The following is a 16,094-nucleotide window of genomic DNA, read 5'->3' as shown; positions in this document are numbered from 1 at the left end:
TTTCCATTCAAGTCAATGCCCTATAATATGGGCCTCCTGCACCTGTTCCTGGAGTGCCTAATATGCAAAAATGATCAATATCACAAGGCTATACATCACATTCCTGCAGTGCCTGCAAGCTATCCGTTCCCATATTCAGTTGGGTGATTTCTCAGCCACCATACCAGCTGCCTAAGACAGTCATTAGGCTCCCAGTTTATGTTAGTGAGGCGTGTAGCCATCTCAGATGGCCACCTGCAAAGGACCATTGGAATTATGGCCAACCCAGGACTCAGACAGACTCAGAGCTTATGTGAGTATTTGCAACCCAGATAGCTAGACGCGATCGAAACCCCTGCTCGTTTGCATTCAAATGGCCCAGTTCCCCAGAACGAAAGAACTGTACTCAGGTAACCGATACAGATACGTGACGCCATTCCCTTTACTCAGGGAGCCCAAACAGCCAAGGTCAATGACCACTAGGAACACGCCCAGCCATCAAGACACCTGCCCTTTTATTGGCCAAAATCGATGGCAGTGATCGAAGCCTGTCGAATTACTGGACCCAAAGAGCACAAAATCCCAGAGGGATAAGAAGAGACACAGCCATGTGCTGGTCTCGCTTAGATCTGGTCTACGCCAATCCAAGTGCAACATAACGACCAGACAGACAAGTTCAAGACCAACGATCGCTACCAGGCGGATGAGCCCAGCAGAAACAGAGCCACTTCTTCCACCCAGCCACGCAAGATCCCGACAAAGGCCTTGTCCATCTGCAAAGAGCCAGTTGCCCTGATGTTAAGTATAGGTTATTGTAGTTGTTAGGTGTAGTTTAACTTGTCGTGTTGTGTGTTGCATGTCGAAGTAATCCTTGTGTGTAAATAAACCATCTTTGAACTTGAGCTGACTAATTAGTTGTGTGGTCCTTTGATCAATATCCGGTAAAGCCTTGTGGTGGTATCATTTGATACCTGGCGACTCTAAACAGCATCATTATTAACAAGAGCAACAGGGGTACTAATGGCACCTTCCAAAATGAGGTAGTTTGACAGATGGAATATAATGTGGGAAAATGTGAACTTGTCCACTTTGGCAGGAAGAACAGAAAAGCAGCATATTTTCAAAAAGTCATTTCTTTGTAGAATCCTTTACAGTGCAGAAGGCGGCCATTCAGCCCATCGGGTCTGCACCCACCCTCCGAAAGAGCGCTCCACCTAGGATTATTGCCCCGCCCTATCCCTGTAACCTTGCGCATTGTTCATTGCCAATCCACTTAACCTGCATATCTTTGGACTGTGAGAGAAATCTGGAGCACCCAGGGGAAACACATGCCATCACGGGGCGAAGGTGTAAACTCCACACAGACAGTCTCCCAAGGCCAGAAATGAATCTGAGCCCCTGGCACTGTGAGCCAGCAATGCAAACCACTGTGCCATTGTTCCATCACAGATGTAGGCGTCGCTTGCTGGGACACCATTTATTGTCCATCTTTGGTTGCCCTTGAGTATCATAGAATCCTAGAATCTTAGAATTTACAGTGCAGAAGGAGGCCATTTGGCCCATTGAGTCTACACTCGCCCTACCTAAGCCCACACCTCCACCCTATCCACGTCACCCAGCAACTCACCTAATTTTTGGACACGAAGGGGCAAATTAGTGTGACCAATCCACCTAACCCTGACATCTTTGGACTGTGGGGGGAAACCGGAGCACCTAGAGAAAACCCATGCTGCCGCGGGGAGAATGTGCAGACTTGACACAGACAGTGACCCAAGCCGGTATTTGAACCCAGGTCCTTGGTGTTGTGAAGCAACAGTGCTAACCACTGTGCTACTGTCTGTCCCACAAAAAAGGGTATCACAGAAGGTTGCAGTTTACTGCTTTCTTGAACTACTGCGGCAAATATGGTGTAGGTATATCCACAGTGCTGTTAGGGAGAAAGTCCCAGGATTTTTTAACCAGTGACAGTGAAGGAATGGTGATATATTTCCAAGTCAGGATGGTGAATGACTTGGAGGGGAATCTCCAGGTGATGGTGTTCCCAGGTATCTGCTACTCTTGTCCTTCTAGATGGTTGTTATCATGGGTTTGGAAGGTACTGCCTATGGAACCTTGGTGAGTTACTGCAGTACATCTTGTAGATGGCACACAAATGGCTGCTACTGTTTGTCAGTGGTGGAAGGATTGATTGTTTGTGGAAAGAGTGGCAATCAAATGGATTAATTTGTCCTAATGGTGTCAAACTTCAAGTGTCATTGAAACTGCATCCGTCCAGACACGTGGAGCTTATTCCATTAAACTCCTGACTTGTGCGTTGTAGATGGTAGATATAGGATTTAGGGAGTCGGGAAGTGAGTTACTTGCTGCAGAACTCCTAGCCTTTTACCTGATCTTGCAGCCACATTATTTATATGGCTAGTCCAGTTCAGTTTCAATGGTAACACTCAGGATGTTGATAGTGGTGGATTCAGCGATGGTAATACCAAGAGGTGATGTTTATATCTTTTCTTGTTGGAGATGTGTCATTATCTGGCAGTTGTATAGTATGAATGTAACTTGCCACTTGTCAGCCCAAGCCAGGTCTTGCTACATTTGGACATGGACTGTTTTAGTGTCTGATGAGTCATGGATGATCCTGAACATTGTGCAGTCATCAGTGAACATCCTAACTTGTGATCTTATAATGTGAGGAAGGTCATTGACGAAGCAGCTGAAGATGGTTGGGCCTAGGACACTACTCTGAGGACCTCCTGCAGTGATGTCCTGGAGCTGAGATGACTGACCTCCAACAGCAACAACCATCTTCCTTTGTGTCAGGTATGACTTCAACCAGTGAAGGTTTTGCCCCGCGATTCCCATTTACTCCAGTTTAGCTATGGCCCCTTGATGCTATACTCGGTCAAACACTGCCTATTATTTTAATAGAGAGAGCCTCATAATCCTGAGGTATAGAGGGATCTGGGTGTTCTGGTACATGAATCAAAAAAGTTAGTACGCATGGACATCAAGTGATTAGAAAGGTAAATGGATTGTTGTTGTTTATTGCAAGGGGAACAGAATATAAAAATAAGGATATTTTGCTACAGTTCTACAGGGCATTGGTGAGACAACATGTAGAATACCGTGTACAGTTCTGGCCCCCTTATTTAGAAAAGTATGCTTCAGAAACAGCTCAGTGAAGGTTCACTTTACGAATACCTGGGATGGTGGGGGGGAGGAGTATTCTTCCAAGCACCATCCAAACCTTATTATTAGGGAAATGAAAATCAGAAGGTGTATACTTGACAGCTGATCTGCTATCACACATTTACACTATTGGAAGAAGTGAAAATTACCCTACTATCTGCTGATGGATGACTGTGTCTCTCACTGTTGTTATCTTGCGTCCATGATGATAGATGATTGCCTCAATGTTGTTACCTTGTTCCTCTATCTGTGATGATCGATGTTCTCTTTTCTGTTGTTGTTTTCCTCTATCTGTGATGAGCGATGGCTGTCTCTATTGTTATTTCCCTCTCCTACTGTAGACCCTTTGCTATTGCTACCTATCCAATACGGAGCATTTTCCTTTCTTACCAGTGCTCTTTTCCCTTCTCCCTCTAACTTTTCCATTTTGCCTTAGAGCTCCTCTTTATCTTTCATACTGCTCATTTCACAGAATGTAAATGCTATAATTGTAGACGATATAATATTCCAGGGTAAAGAGGGTTCATGTGTTATGAAGGAGCTTTAGATTCAGTGAGAAAGGTTCTGATTCATTGGCCACTTAATTTTACTTCTGCGCACATTTTCTGTCCTTTTGGGAAATAGAGTGGAAGTGTAGGCAGGATAAGCAGGCTGATTATCAACCTGTTGAACTGAATTATAAACACTTCTTCCGTGGCTAACAAGCCACAGAGTAGGACTTGAGGCTGAAGCTTCGGGCTCAGAGGCTGGGGTGCCACCTAATGAACCACAAAAATTTTAATTAGCCACTTGTTCCCCATCAACAAAAGAAGCTTATAACAGCAAAGGAAATCTCCCTCATTATCCATCTAGTTTGCAACCATCGGCAGTAGCTCACGCAGGTGTATCACATGTACCTGGGATCAAGGCAACAGTTCTGATGCTTTCATTCTGCAGCAGTCCATTGTACCGTCAGCACTTGAGCCATCGTGGTGTTCCAAAGGGTAGATACTGAACAACAAGTAGTATCTGCTCAGTGCATGGTTCATGATTTACGCATGTAACCCACATCCACCTATGCAACATTCAGACAATGAAAGTATTGCTGCCAAATGAAATGTGATTGAGCAGATCACCGGCAGGCTAAAACAACACTTGTGCTGCATTAATCACACTGGAGGAGATCTGCTGCACTCAGCAGAGCAGATGTTGAGACTCATGGTGGCCTGCTACACCAACTCAGCACCATGTGTGGACAGCCCTTGCCTAATAGTAATAATCTTTATTATTGTCACAAGTAGGCTTACATTAACATTGCCATGAAGTTACTGTGAAAACTATGTGAAAAGCAGCTGAGGAACACAAGTAGGAGGAGGAAGAAGAGGATGTTGAAGGGAGTAGGAAACCTGGGCAGGCTGTTTCTGCCTGGGCTGCCAGTGAAGAGCTAAACACGACACCAATACCCCATACTCCAACAGACCCACACCTTACTTTCCCTCCCTCACTGAATATTCACCTGACAACAGTGCAAAAAAGGTCGCCACAAAATAAACATTCCAAACCAGATTTGTAATCATGCCAAAGTGCTAACATAAACTGATAACTCTTGCAGACGCCCTTAGTGCCTGTGCTCTATGTGCCTTTGCCTGTCCTAGTGACCAGACACGGTGCTAGCAGCATGCCTGGTGGAAGACTATTGCATTTCAGTGTAGGGGACTGCCGATGCCTTCAATGATGACCTTGAGCAGATTTGGACCTAGAAGGGCCGGCTTCAACTGCACCATCCCCTCATAGTCAACATCAGTCAATGGCAAGGGCATTAGCAAAGAGGTATGGGTGGAAGGATGAATGATATTATGCTGAAGGAGAACAGCAGGTTGATTCCCCATGAACCCACTGCCGCTTTGTGTGTGTGGGGGAGGGGGCACTTGCTTGGCAGCGACCAACCTTGCTTGACATGAGTCTGAGCTTCCAATGATTAATTCAATACAATGGATAACTGTTACATCTCCTGCAATAGCATTTACAAAATGAACCTTGAGATGTTACATTAGAGATCGAGCCACAATTCATGCTGTTTTTTAAAAATTCTTTCATTACTGTCGCTTGCTATGTCAGAATTTTGCCCATCCCTAATTGCCTTTGAGAGGTGGTTTTGTGCTGCCTTTTTGGACCACTGCTGTTCAAGTGACACAGAGACACTCACAGTCTTGTTCGGAATGAAGTGCTGGGATTTTGACCCAATGATAGTGGAGGAACAATAATATAATTCCAAGTCAGGACGATTTGTGACTTGGATGGGAATTTGCAAGTGATGGTGTTCCCATGTATCTGCTGTCCTTATCCTTGTAGATGGCAGATATGCAAGTTTGGAAGGTGCTGCTAAAAGAGCCTTGGTGAGTTGTTACAGTGCATCTTGTATATAATACACAATGCAGCCATTGTGTGCCGATGGTGGTGGGAATTAATGTTTGAGGTGATGGATGGGGTGCTGATCAGTGGGCTGCTTTGACCTGGATGATGTTAAGCTCTGTGTTCAGTTTCTGGTCAATGGTAATCCCTCAGGCTGTTGATAGTGGGGGATGCAGTCATGGTAATCTCATTGAATGTCGAAGGGAGATAGTTAGATACTCTCTTGTCAGAGATGTCATCTCTTGTCATCGCTTGGCACTTGCATTTCATAAGGTCACGGTCCAAACCTAAATGTTATCCAGGTCTTGCTGTATAAGACCTGCATAATTAGGACATGGAACAAGAGACTGTAGGATAAAGGGAAGTGCGATGCGAGACCAAGGATTAAGTATAAGAAAACAATTATCTTCGATGATTTCATCCCCATAACCAGCCAAGGCCTCATCCAATCCAGTGTTGACCAATATTGTCTCTCCCATGGGAGCGAGGGCATACAGGTTTCCACTTGGGTTCCATTTAGCTTCCGCTTTTTCTGACTGTGCACAACTTTATTTTGCAAGAGAGAGTGAGATGTGCAATTATTGTTGTGCAATCTGTTTGGGTTATATGGCTATCATGGTTAATAACTAGCAGCATGTGCTGGCAGTAAGATGTGAGGCTCACAGAAGTTTTAAGCCTGTGAGGGTAGGTGATCTTTGAATGTCAAGGATGAATCCTAACTGATAAGAGATTGTGGAAGGTAAATAATGAGGCTATCATAAATTGAGCAGTAACTGAGGCTAATTATGCAGTTGGTAGACTATATCATTTAAAGATGCAGTCACTCACCTTGGTCACTTGCACAAGGTCACTGAATCTCTTGTGGATCTGCATCCAGGTCCTCAGGGCATGACTCTAGGTGAACACAGCCTAGTCCATTATGTGAAATCGCCTCCCATCCATTGACTCTGTCTACACCTCCTGCTGCCTTGGGAAAGCGGGCAGCATAATCAAAGACCCCTCCCACCCGGGTTATTCTCTCTTGCAACCTCTTCCATCGGGCAGGAGCTACAAAAGTCTGAGAACACGCACTAACAGATTCAAAAACAGCTTCTTCCCTGCTGTTACCCGACTCCTGAATGATTCTCTTATGGACTGAACTGATCTCTCCACGCATCTTCTCTACTTAGTAGCATTATACTCTATGCTTCACCTGATGCTTGCGCCTATAGAACATAGAACATAGAACGATACAGCGCAGTACAGGCCCTTCGGCCCTCGATGTTGCACCGACATGGAAAAAATCTAAAGGCCATCTAACCTACACTATGCCCTTATCATCCATATGCTTATCCAATAAATTTTTAAATGCCCTCAATGTTGGCGTGTTCACTACTGTTGCAGGTAGGGCATTCCACGGCCTCACCACTCTTTGCGTAAAAAACCCACCTCTGACCTCTGTCCTATATCTATTACCCCTCAATTTAAGGCTATGTCCCCTCGTGCTAGCCACCTCCATCCGCGGGAGAAGGCTCTCGCTGTCCACCCTATCTAACCCTCTGATCATTTTGTATGCCTCTATTAAGTCACCTCTTAACCTTCTTCTCTCTAACGAAAACAACCTCAAGTCCATCAGCCTTTCCTCATAAGATTTTCCCTCCATACCAGGCAACATCCTGGTAAATCTCCTCTGCACCCGTTCCAAAGCTTCCACGTCCTTCCTATAATGAGGCGACCAGAACTGTACGCAATACTCCAAATGCGGCCATACTAGAGTTTTGTACAACTGCAACATGACCTCATGGCTCAGGAACTCAATCCCTCTACCAATAAAGGCCAACACACCATAGGCCTTCTTCACAACCCTATCAACCTGGGTGGCAACTTTCAGGGATCTATGTACATGGACACCGAGATCCCTCTGCTCATCCACACTACCAAGAATTTTACCATTAGCCAAATATTCCGCATTTCTGTTATTCTTTCCAAAGTGAATCACCTCACACTTCTCCACGTTAAACTCCATTTGCCACCTCTCAGCCCAGCTCTGCAGCTTATCTATGTCCCTCTGTAACCTGCAACATCCTTCCGCACTGTCTACAACTCCACCGACTTTAGTGTCGTCTGCAAATTTACTCACCCATCCTTCTGCGCCCTCCTCTAGGTCATTTATAAAATGACAAACAGCAACGGCCCCAGAACAGATCCTTGTGGTACGCCACTCGTAACTGAACTCCATTCTGAACATTTCCCATCAACTACCACTCTCTGTCTTCTTTCAACTAGCCAATTTCTGATCCACATCTCTAAATCACCCTCAATCCCCAGCCTCCGTATTTTCTGCAATAGACGACCGTGGGGAACCTTATCAAACGCTTTACTGAAATCCATATACACCACATCAACTGCTCTACCCTCGTCTACCTGTTCAGTCACCTTCTCAAAGAACTCGATAAGGTTTGTGAGGCATGACCTACCCTTCACAAAACCATGCTGACTGTCCCTAATCATATTATTCCTATCTAGATGATTATAAATTGTATCTTTATAATCCTCTCCAAGACTTTACCCACCACAGACGTTAGGCTCACCGGCCTATAGTTACAGGGGTTATCTCTACTCCCCTTCTTGAACAAAGGGACCACATTTGCTATCCTCCAGTCCTCTGGCACTATTCCTGTAGCCAATGATGACCTAAAAATCAAAGCCAAAGGCTCAGCAATCTCTTCCCTGGCTTCCCAGAGAATCCTAGGATAAATTCCATCCGGCCCCGGGGACTTATCTATTTTCACCTTGTCCAGAATTGCCAACACTTCTTCTCTACGCACCTCAATGCCATCTATTCTAATAGCCTGGGTCTCAGCATTCTCCTCCACAATATTATCTTTTTCTTGAGTGAATACTGACGAAAAGTATTCATTTAGTATCTCGCTTATCTCCTCAGCCTCCACACACAACTTCCCACCACTGTCCTTGACTGGCCCTACTCTTACCCTAGTCATTCTTTTATTCCTGACATACCTATAGAAAGCTTTTGGGTTTTCCTTGATCCTACCTGCCAAAGACTTCTCATGTCCCCTCCTTGCTCGTCTCAGCTCTCTCTTTAGATCCTTCCTCGCTTCCTTGTAACTATCAAGCGCCCCAACTGAAACTTCACGCCTCATCTTCACATAGGCCTCCTTCTTCCTCTTAACAAGAGATTCCACTTCTTTGGTAAACCACGGTTCCCTCGCTCGACCCTTTCCTCCCTGCCTGACTGATACGTACTTATCAAGAACATGCAATAGCTGTTCCTTGAACAAGCTCCACATATCCAGTGTGCCCAACCCTTGCAGCCTACTTCTCCAACCAACACATCCAAAGTCATGTCTAATGGCATCATAATTGCCCTTCCCCCAGCTATAACTCTTGCCCTGCGGGGTATACTTATCCCTTTCCATCACTAATGTAAAGGTCACCGAATTGTGGTCACTGTTTCCAAAGTGCTCACCTACCTCCAGATCTAACACCTGGCCTGGTTCATTACCCAAAACCAAATCCAATGTGGCCTCACCTCTTGTTGGCCTGTCAACATATTGTGTCAGGAAACCCTCCTGCACACATTGTACAAAGAATGACCCATCTAATGTACTCGAACTATATCTTTTCCAGTCAATATTTGGAAAGTTAAAGTCTCCCATAACAACTACCCTGTTACTTTCGCTCTTTTCCAGAATCATCTTCGCCATCCTTTCCTCTACATCCCTAGAACTATTAGGTGGCCTATAGAAAACTCCCAACAGGGTGACCTCTCCTTTCCTGTTTCTAACCTCAGCCCATACTACCTCAGAAGAAGAGTCCCCATCTAGCATCCTTTCCGCCACCGTAATACTGTCCTTGACTAGCAGCGCCACACCTCCCCCTCTTTTGCCCCCTTCTCTGAGCTTACTAAAACATCTAAACCCCGGAACCTGCAACAACCATTCCTGTCCCTGCTCTATCGATGTCTCTGAAATGGCCACAACATCGAAGTCCCAGGTACCAACCCATGCTGCCAGTTCCCCTACCTTATTTCGTATACTCCTGGCATTGAAGTAGACACACTTCAAACCACCTACCTGAACACTGGCACCCTCCTGCGAAGTCAAATCTGTGCTCCTGACCTCTATACAGGTACTCTCAATCTCCCGTACCCCAAAACTACAATCCAGGTTCCCATGCCCCTGATGAATTAGTTTAAACCCCCCCAAAGAGCACTAACAAATCTCCCCCCCAGGATATTGGTGCCCCTCAGGTTCAGATGTAGACCATCCTGTCTATAGAGGTCCCAGAAAGAGCCCCAGTTATCCAGAAATCTGAATCCCTCCCGCCTATGTATTTACATGTGTGGAACGATCTGTCTGGACTCTACGCAGAACAACACTTTTCACTATACCTTGGTACAGATGACAATAAATTGAATCAAATCAAATTGACCTCCATTGCTATCAGCTCCCACATGTTTGGATGCCTAGAAGGTCCACAAACAACTCTTGCAGCTCCAAGGAATGGAACATTCTGGCCGATCACAGCAGCGGGAATTTCTGGTCCCACTTTCTGGTCCCATGGGATTCCCAGCGGCGAAGGGTGCATTTAACGGGAAACCCCGTGACAATGGTGGGCTGTCACTCCCCACTGTGAAACACGCAGCAGGTTGCTCAGTAAATCCCACCCAGGATATCTCTCCTCCTCTCTACCTTTCCCACCAAGGTGCAGGTCCCAGAAAACGTGATCTCATTCTCTCTCTTCTGTTGTCACAATCTTCATTGATTCCCAGATCAGATTCCTGCTTGACTTTCAGCACTTGCTCCAGCCACAATTAAGCCTCTTTAAGGCATTTAGACAATGTTTAAGCAGGGCAGGTTCGCTTCAAGTGGTTCTGGGAAATTATGATTTTGGACTCCCTGCTGATGCATGTAGCCGATGAACAGTGCAGTTAATGCTGCAAAAATCATTCCAATGAGCAGGTAGCACTGAAGTTGGTATGCAGCCTGCATTTTGATCAATGACCTCAAGTTCATTGGAATTCCATGCCCTTTTTTGGGGGCTATCCGATTTAGCCCCACAATCCCAGAGATCCATACAAATATTATTGGGCTTTTCCCTTTGCTCTTCCTCTCTCTTTTACAACTCCAGCTAACTCATATTGGAATATGGACGCTCAAATGACCACTCATTTTAGCCTAGACAGTGATTGTCGGTAAGGAATTTGAACTTAGATCCTGTCCTCATCCAAAGTCGAAGCACATGGGGTTAACAAATAATGAGAGGTTAATGATTCACTGCTCATTACTTTATGAGCATTAAAATCGATAGAAATGCTCCCAACACTTCCCTGGGGATTCAGTGCAGATTAGACACTGAGCCCGGGACTCTAACTCATTGGACTCTGCACTAAATTATGCAGTGTGATTGGTCCCTGATCATTCTGGGTACATTTAACTTCTAAAGAAAGAAACAAACTTGAATTGAACTGACAAATCTCTAATTAAACACTGATATCTGAATGAACCTTGACCTTCCACTTGATTAAATCACAGTATTACATCTGACCTCTGAAGGATTGGTACATATGGAAACAGCGATTTAAAATGTCTACCATTCTGCAGCACAGGTCCTTATTATACACTTTCAAGTTGAAATACATAGGGCGGAATTCTCCTCTCCCGCGCGGCATCGGGAAGGCCGTAGTGAACTCGGCCGACTTACACGACGTCCTCAGAGGCCGCTCCTCGCACCCTATTCACCCCCCCCACCCCACCCCCCCTCCAGGGGGCTAGGAGCGGCGCTCCGTAAATCTCAGCCACCGGGCCTTGACGCAAGCGTCAAGGCGGCGCGCCGAGAATGGCGCGACGGTGGCGCCTATGTGACATCAGCCACGAATGCGCAGGTTGGCCGGCTCCAACCCGTGCATGTGCGGTTGCCGTCTTCCCCTCCGCTGCCCCGCTAGACATGGCAGCTTGATCTTGCGGGGCGGCGGAGGGGAAAGAGTGCGTCACTTGCAGATGCCGGCCCGACGATCGGTGGGCACCGATCGCGGGCCAGTCACCTCCCGAGCCATGCCGTGGTACTCACTCCCCTTTCCACCCCCCACAAGCCACAAACAAAGATTTGGCGCCATGTTCATGATGGCAGCGACCGGAGTGGTTGCCGCCGGCGTGAACAGGTTGGGAACGTCAGGCCGCTCGGCCCATCCGGTCCGGAGAATCGCCGGTCGCCGTAAAAAACGGCGAGCGCAGATTCTGCGAGTGAGGGGTGGGAGAATCACGAGGGGTGCCAGGGCAGCGTGTTGTGAATCGCCCGGCCCTCCCGCGATTCTCCCATCCGGCGTAGGGAGCGGACAATCGTGCCCATAATGTGGTTAATTGGTGCGATAATAATTGATGCAATATCGAAAACAGAATTTTGGAATGTTCACTGGTGCACATTCTGGGAAAAGATGTGATTGAAAAATAAAGCCCAAGAGCTTCAGTTCACTCAAAGCATTTTTGTTGTTATCGCTCGGGGAGGAAACCACATCTGAGCCACATACTATCTCACCTGCTTCCACTCATACTCACTTCCCAGTACGTTCCCAGCCATCAGTATTCAGGCAGATTTACCTCTCCTGAACCAAGGAGCACAAAGGTCAATTGAAGCACTTTGACTGTCAACTGTACAGACCAAAAATCAAACTGGGAACTTCTGGTTTGGATGACTCAACTAGATGCTAACTGAGCTACTGAGGGATCACGTTATTCCATAATGCAGAGTTGTTGGCATGCCACCTTAATAAGAAGTACTTCCCATTTCACCAAATCTAGTACTGCATGCACATTAAAATTCACAAAACTCTTCAGAAAACCTATCTATCACTTTACAAAACCCTTTATTCCTTTACAGGCCTCATCCCATAATTCAGCAGTATTCAGATGTTAGTTTGCGTCTGTTTGACACTAGGATTGAACTGAACAAAGAAGAAGGTATTACTCAGTTAAATATAACCTATTTGAAAATAAAGCCTTTTTAAAAAATGAACTCACTGCGAACCAGCAGCAATGTGCACAATGTGAAATCTTGGTTTCTGTTAAATTTCTACTTAAGTGTCAGACATTGCAGTTAATTACACTGTACCGAGAGGATGTTATAAGATAAAAAGGCCATCATGTTTTAAATCCAGGGGATATATATGTCACAAGAACTATTGCATTAGTGATTCAGTCTGATAAAACAAAGGTATCGGTTAATTAAGTATTATGAATTATTTAAAACAAACATTTCGGAAAGGAAAGGATCAAAAGTTGATATATCTTTAAAAGGAGATGAAACTATTTTTCTTTTTGAAAAAGAAATGTTAAGTCGGTATTACTGTCGGCATGTTTGATATAAAAGTGATAAGACTTGAGAGACTGCACTAGAATTAACCTGCAACCACTTGATATAAAAAGCATATCATCCAATTAGCTAAGTAAAGTGATAAAGTGATTCTGACCAAAATACACAATCAGATAGTAGCAAACTCACCAACTGTCAGTTGCCCGGTAATTTGTCCAAGGTTATTGCGAGCATTCACGGTTACATTCCTGTCAGACTGCAACATCAGTGGGCTGTCCTGAGAAATAATGACAAGAGAGGAAAAATGGGGTGGGAAGGATAAAAATGATACTGAGGTGAGTTTGAAGAATGCAACACAAAATTACCAGAAAGGCTTTATAGTCTCCTCCTTGTAAATCCAAGTCATTTAATTCAAATCATCTGGTAACAGAATTTCGTAATGATTAAACTCTTACTTGATTGTGTTAGTGCATACCTATTTATATTGCATGATTTAAACATTTGGATAATTCACATTTGTGGCATTCAAATATCACTGAATTATCAAGTATTATCTTTTATAAAAAATCTATTTTAAAGTCCTTGATCAGAGCTTTTACATCCTTGCTCAGTTACCCCCGTATGGATGGTGATGTCTAGCACGAAGGGACATAGCTTTAAATTGAGTGGTTTCACAGGTCGGTGCAACATCGAGGGCCGAAGGGCCTGTACTGCGCTCTAATGGTCTATGTTCTATTGCTTTCTTTGCACGCCGAATAATTATTGAGTAAATTAAAGCGGAGTTGTTTCCTGAACTATATTTAGAGCTGATATAACCTCGTCTATTTCTATTCATGCACATTGGCAAAATGGAACATCTGGAGGCAGTAAATACGGGAGGGGGAAGATCAAACTTGAAAGATCCATTCATTAATTTGAATAGCACAGAGGCAAACAAAGTCCATAAGACCATAAGACATAGGAGCAGAATTAGGCCACTTGGCCCATCGAGTCTGCTCCGCCATTCAATCATGGCTGATATTGTTCTCATCCCTATTCTCCTGACTTCTCCCCATAACCCCTGATCCCCTTATTAATCAAGAAGGCATATAAGTCGAGCGTATTGACATGTTCTAGGACATGTGAATTCAGTTTCTAGCTAAATAAAATATAGGCCTTCCCATAAAGCAATTATGACCAGTTGTTTTAAACTGCCGAGGTCTAACTTTCACAGTTACACAAAAGCTTTACAACTCTTACCTCCTCCCAACCCCAGTCCAGTGGGTGCCCAGGTTTTACCAATATTGGCACAGTTGTAAATTATTCCAATTATTGAGCACTGGAGTGGGGTCAGGTTTCAAGCTCGTTGGCAGGGCATGCTTAGTTTTTCATTATCGTTATGAAACAAAGAATGAGTGCAAATTTTCAACACTGCGATCGAATTTTTCAAAAATATAGGACAGAAAAAACACATGCAGTGGTATTTAACAGTGGGGAATTAAAAAATAATCTTGTTGGTTATTATTTTTCTCAAAAGGTTTGATGCAATTTAAGATATGCATTTCAGGGACATGAAAGTAATAATGAAGCTGTAAAATATTATAGATTTGATTTCCAGCAGATTGGTGAACTAGGAAGCAGATGTAGAAGTCATGTGATTTGATGCCATATGATTTAAATATCAAAGGCCTGATCGAATGGCCGCGTCACTCCCGACTCGGGACACGACGAGGCCATTAAATCCAGCAAGAGGCCTCTTGCGAGATTTGCAAAGCTCGGGACGTCTCGCGAGATCTAAGGAGATCGCGTGGGATGTTGCGATCTGGAGCTCGTTCCCACTGGGCGGGATCAAGATTTGCTGGCTGCGGCAATGGTGTTTCGTGCCCGTCCACCTCGACCCTGCATCCCACCTCCTGCTCACCCCTTCCCCACCACCACGAGGCAGAAGCCTCCGGCAAGCAGCAAGGCTGGCAACAAACTATAGCGATGTTGGATACTTTCCAACCTCCTCGCTCTCTCTCAACAGCCACGGGCGCCTGTTTCATGATTCTTAAAAACATAAGTTCACCCCACCATTGGGAATTCGCCCCAGTGAAGGCGGAGAATCATGGAGGCCCTGGAGAATACCGGGTCTAGCCTGCACATGATACACCCAGGGTGTTTACTGTAAGTGCGGAATGGAATGCATTGACGCCACTGACGTGGCACAGGAGTATAGAGATATGGGCCAGGATTCTCCCCTACCCGGCAGAGCGGGGGGTCCCGGCGTATTGGAGTGGTGTCAACCACTCCAGCGTCGGGCCTCCCCAAAGGTGCGGCACCTTTAGGGGCCAAGCCCTAACATTGAGGGGCTAGGCCCACGCCGGAGTGGTTGCTGCTCCGTCGACCGGCGCAAACGGCCTTTGGCGCCACGCCACCGGGGCTGAAAGGCCTTCGCCGGCTTATGGAAGTCCGCGCATGCGCCGGTGCGTCAGCGGCTGCTGATGTAATACTGGCGCATGCGCGGGGAGAGTTTCTCTTCTGCCCCCGCCATGGTGAAGGTCATGGTGGGGTGGAAGAAAAAGAGTGCCCCCACGGCGCAGGCCCAATCGCGAGCCAGGCCACCGCGGGGCCACCCCCTGGGGTCAGATCACCCCACGCTCCCCCCCCCCCCCCCCAGGACCCCGGAGCCCGCCCACGCCGCCAATCCCGCCGGCACCAGAGGTGTTTTGATTGGCCTGTCAGCGGCGAGACTTCGGCCCACTACGGGCCGGAGAATTGGCGCGGGGGGCCCGCCGACCTGCGCAGCGCGATCCCGCCCCTGCCTATTCCCGGTCGGAGAATTCTGCCCATGGAGTGAAACTGGTGCTCGCCACAATTTTGGCATCAAAACCGATTCTCTGCCCAATTATGTTTCCCGATTCCGGCACCAGCCAACGGAGAATCCCACCTAGGATGTTGGTTGTTCCCATTTGAAATTCGTACTGAATGGCTGTAAGCAGTTCTTCGGTCAAAACCTTAGTGCAAAAAGTGGTGATTGCACAGGAATAGAGTAATGTCAGGACTCTTCCTATTGATTCCCTTATTTCCCATTTCTTTCACTTTGTCTTATTGTTTTTGGTCCACCTATCTTTAATGGACATATACCTTTAAGTCGAGCAGAGGAAGTGAGAAACTCAAAAGTTGCAAAATAGTACACTGCTATGAAAATTTTGATTTTTAAAAGAAGAACTCAAGACTTTCTGGCACCTGAGAGATTGGAGGGATTC

At 45.9% G+C, this 16,094-nt stretch overlaps 1 protein-coding gene across 2 annotated transcripts in view; it reads right to left on the bottom strand.

Annotated features, from left to right (window-relative positions):
• Positions 1 to 16,094, bottom strand: part of LOC119962886 (zeta-sarcoglycan) — a 1,211,045-nt gene that overhangs the window by 207,058 nt on the left and 987,893 nt on the right. For both annotated transcript variants that reach the window (XM_038791120.1, XM_038791121.1), the window contains one exon: positions 13,057 to 13,144. In XM_038791120.1, coding sequence (XP_038647048.1) covers positions 13,057 to 13,144 — 88 coding nt within the window. The remainder of the gene's footprint in view (positions 1 to 13,056; positions 13,145 to 16,094) is intronic.

Source organism: Scyliorhinus canicula, chromosome 3, assembly GCF_902713615.1.
Source record: "Scyliorhinus canicula chromosome 3, sScyCan1.1, whole genome shotgun sequence".
Classification (NCBI taxonomy): Eukaryota; Metazoa; Chordata; class Chondrichthyes; order Carcharhiniformes; family Scyliorhinidae; genus Scyliorhinus; species Scyliorhinus canicula.
This window is presented reverse-complemented; position numbering and strand designations above follow the sequence as displayed.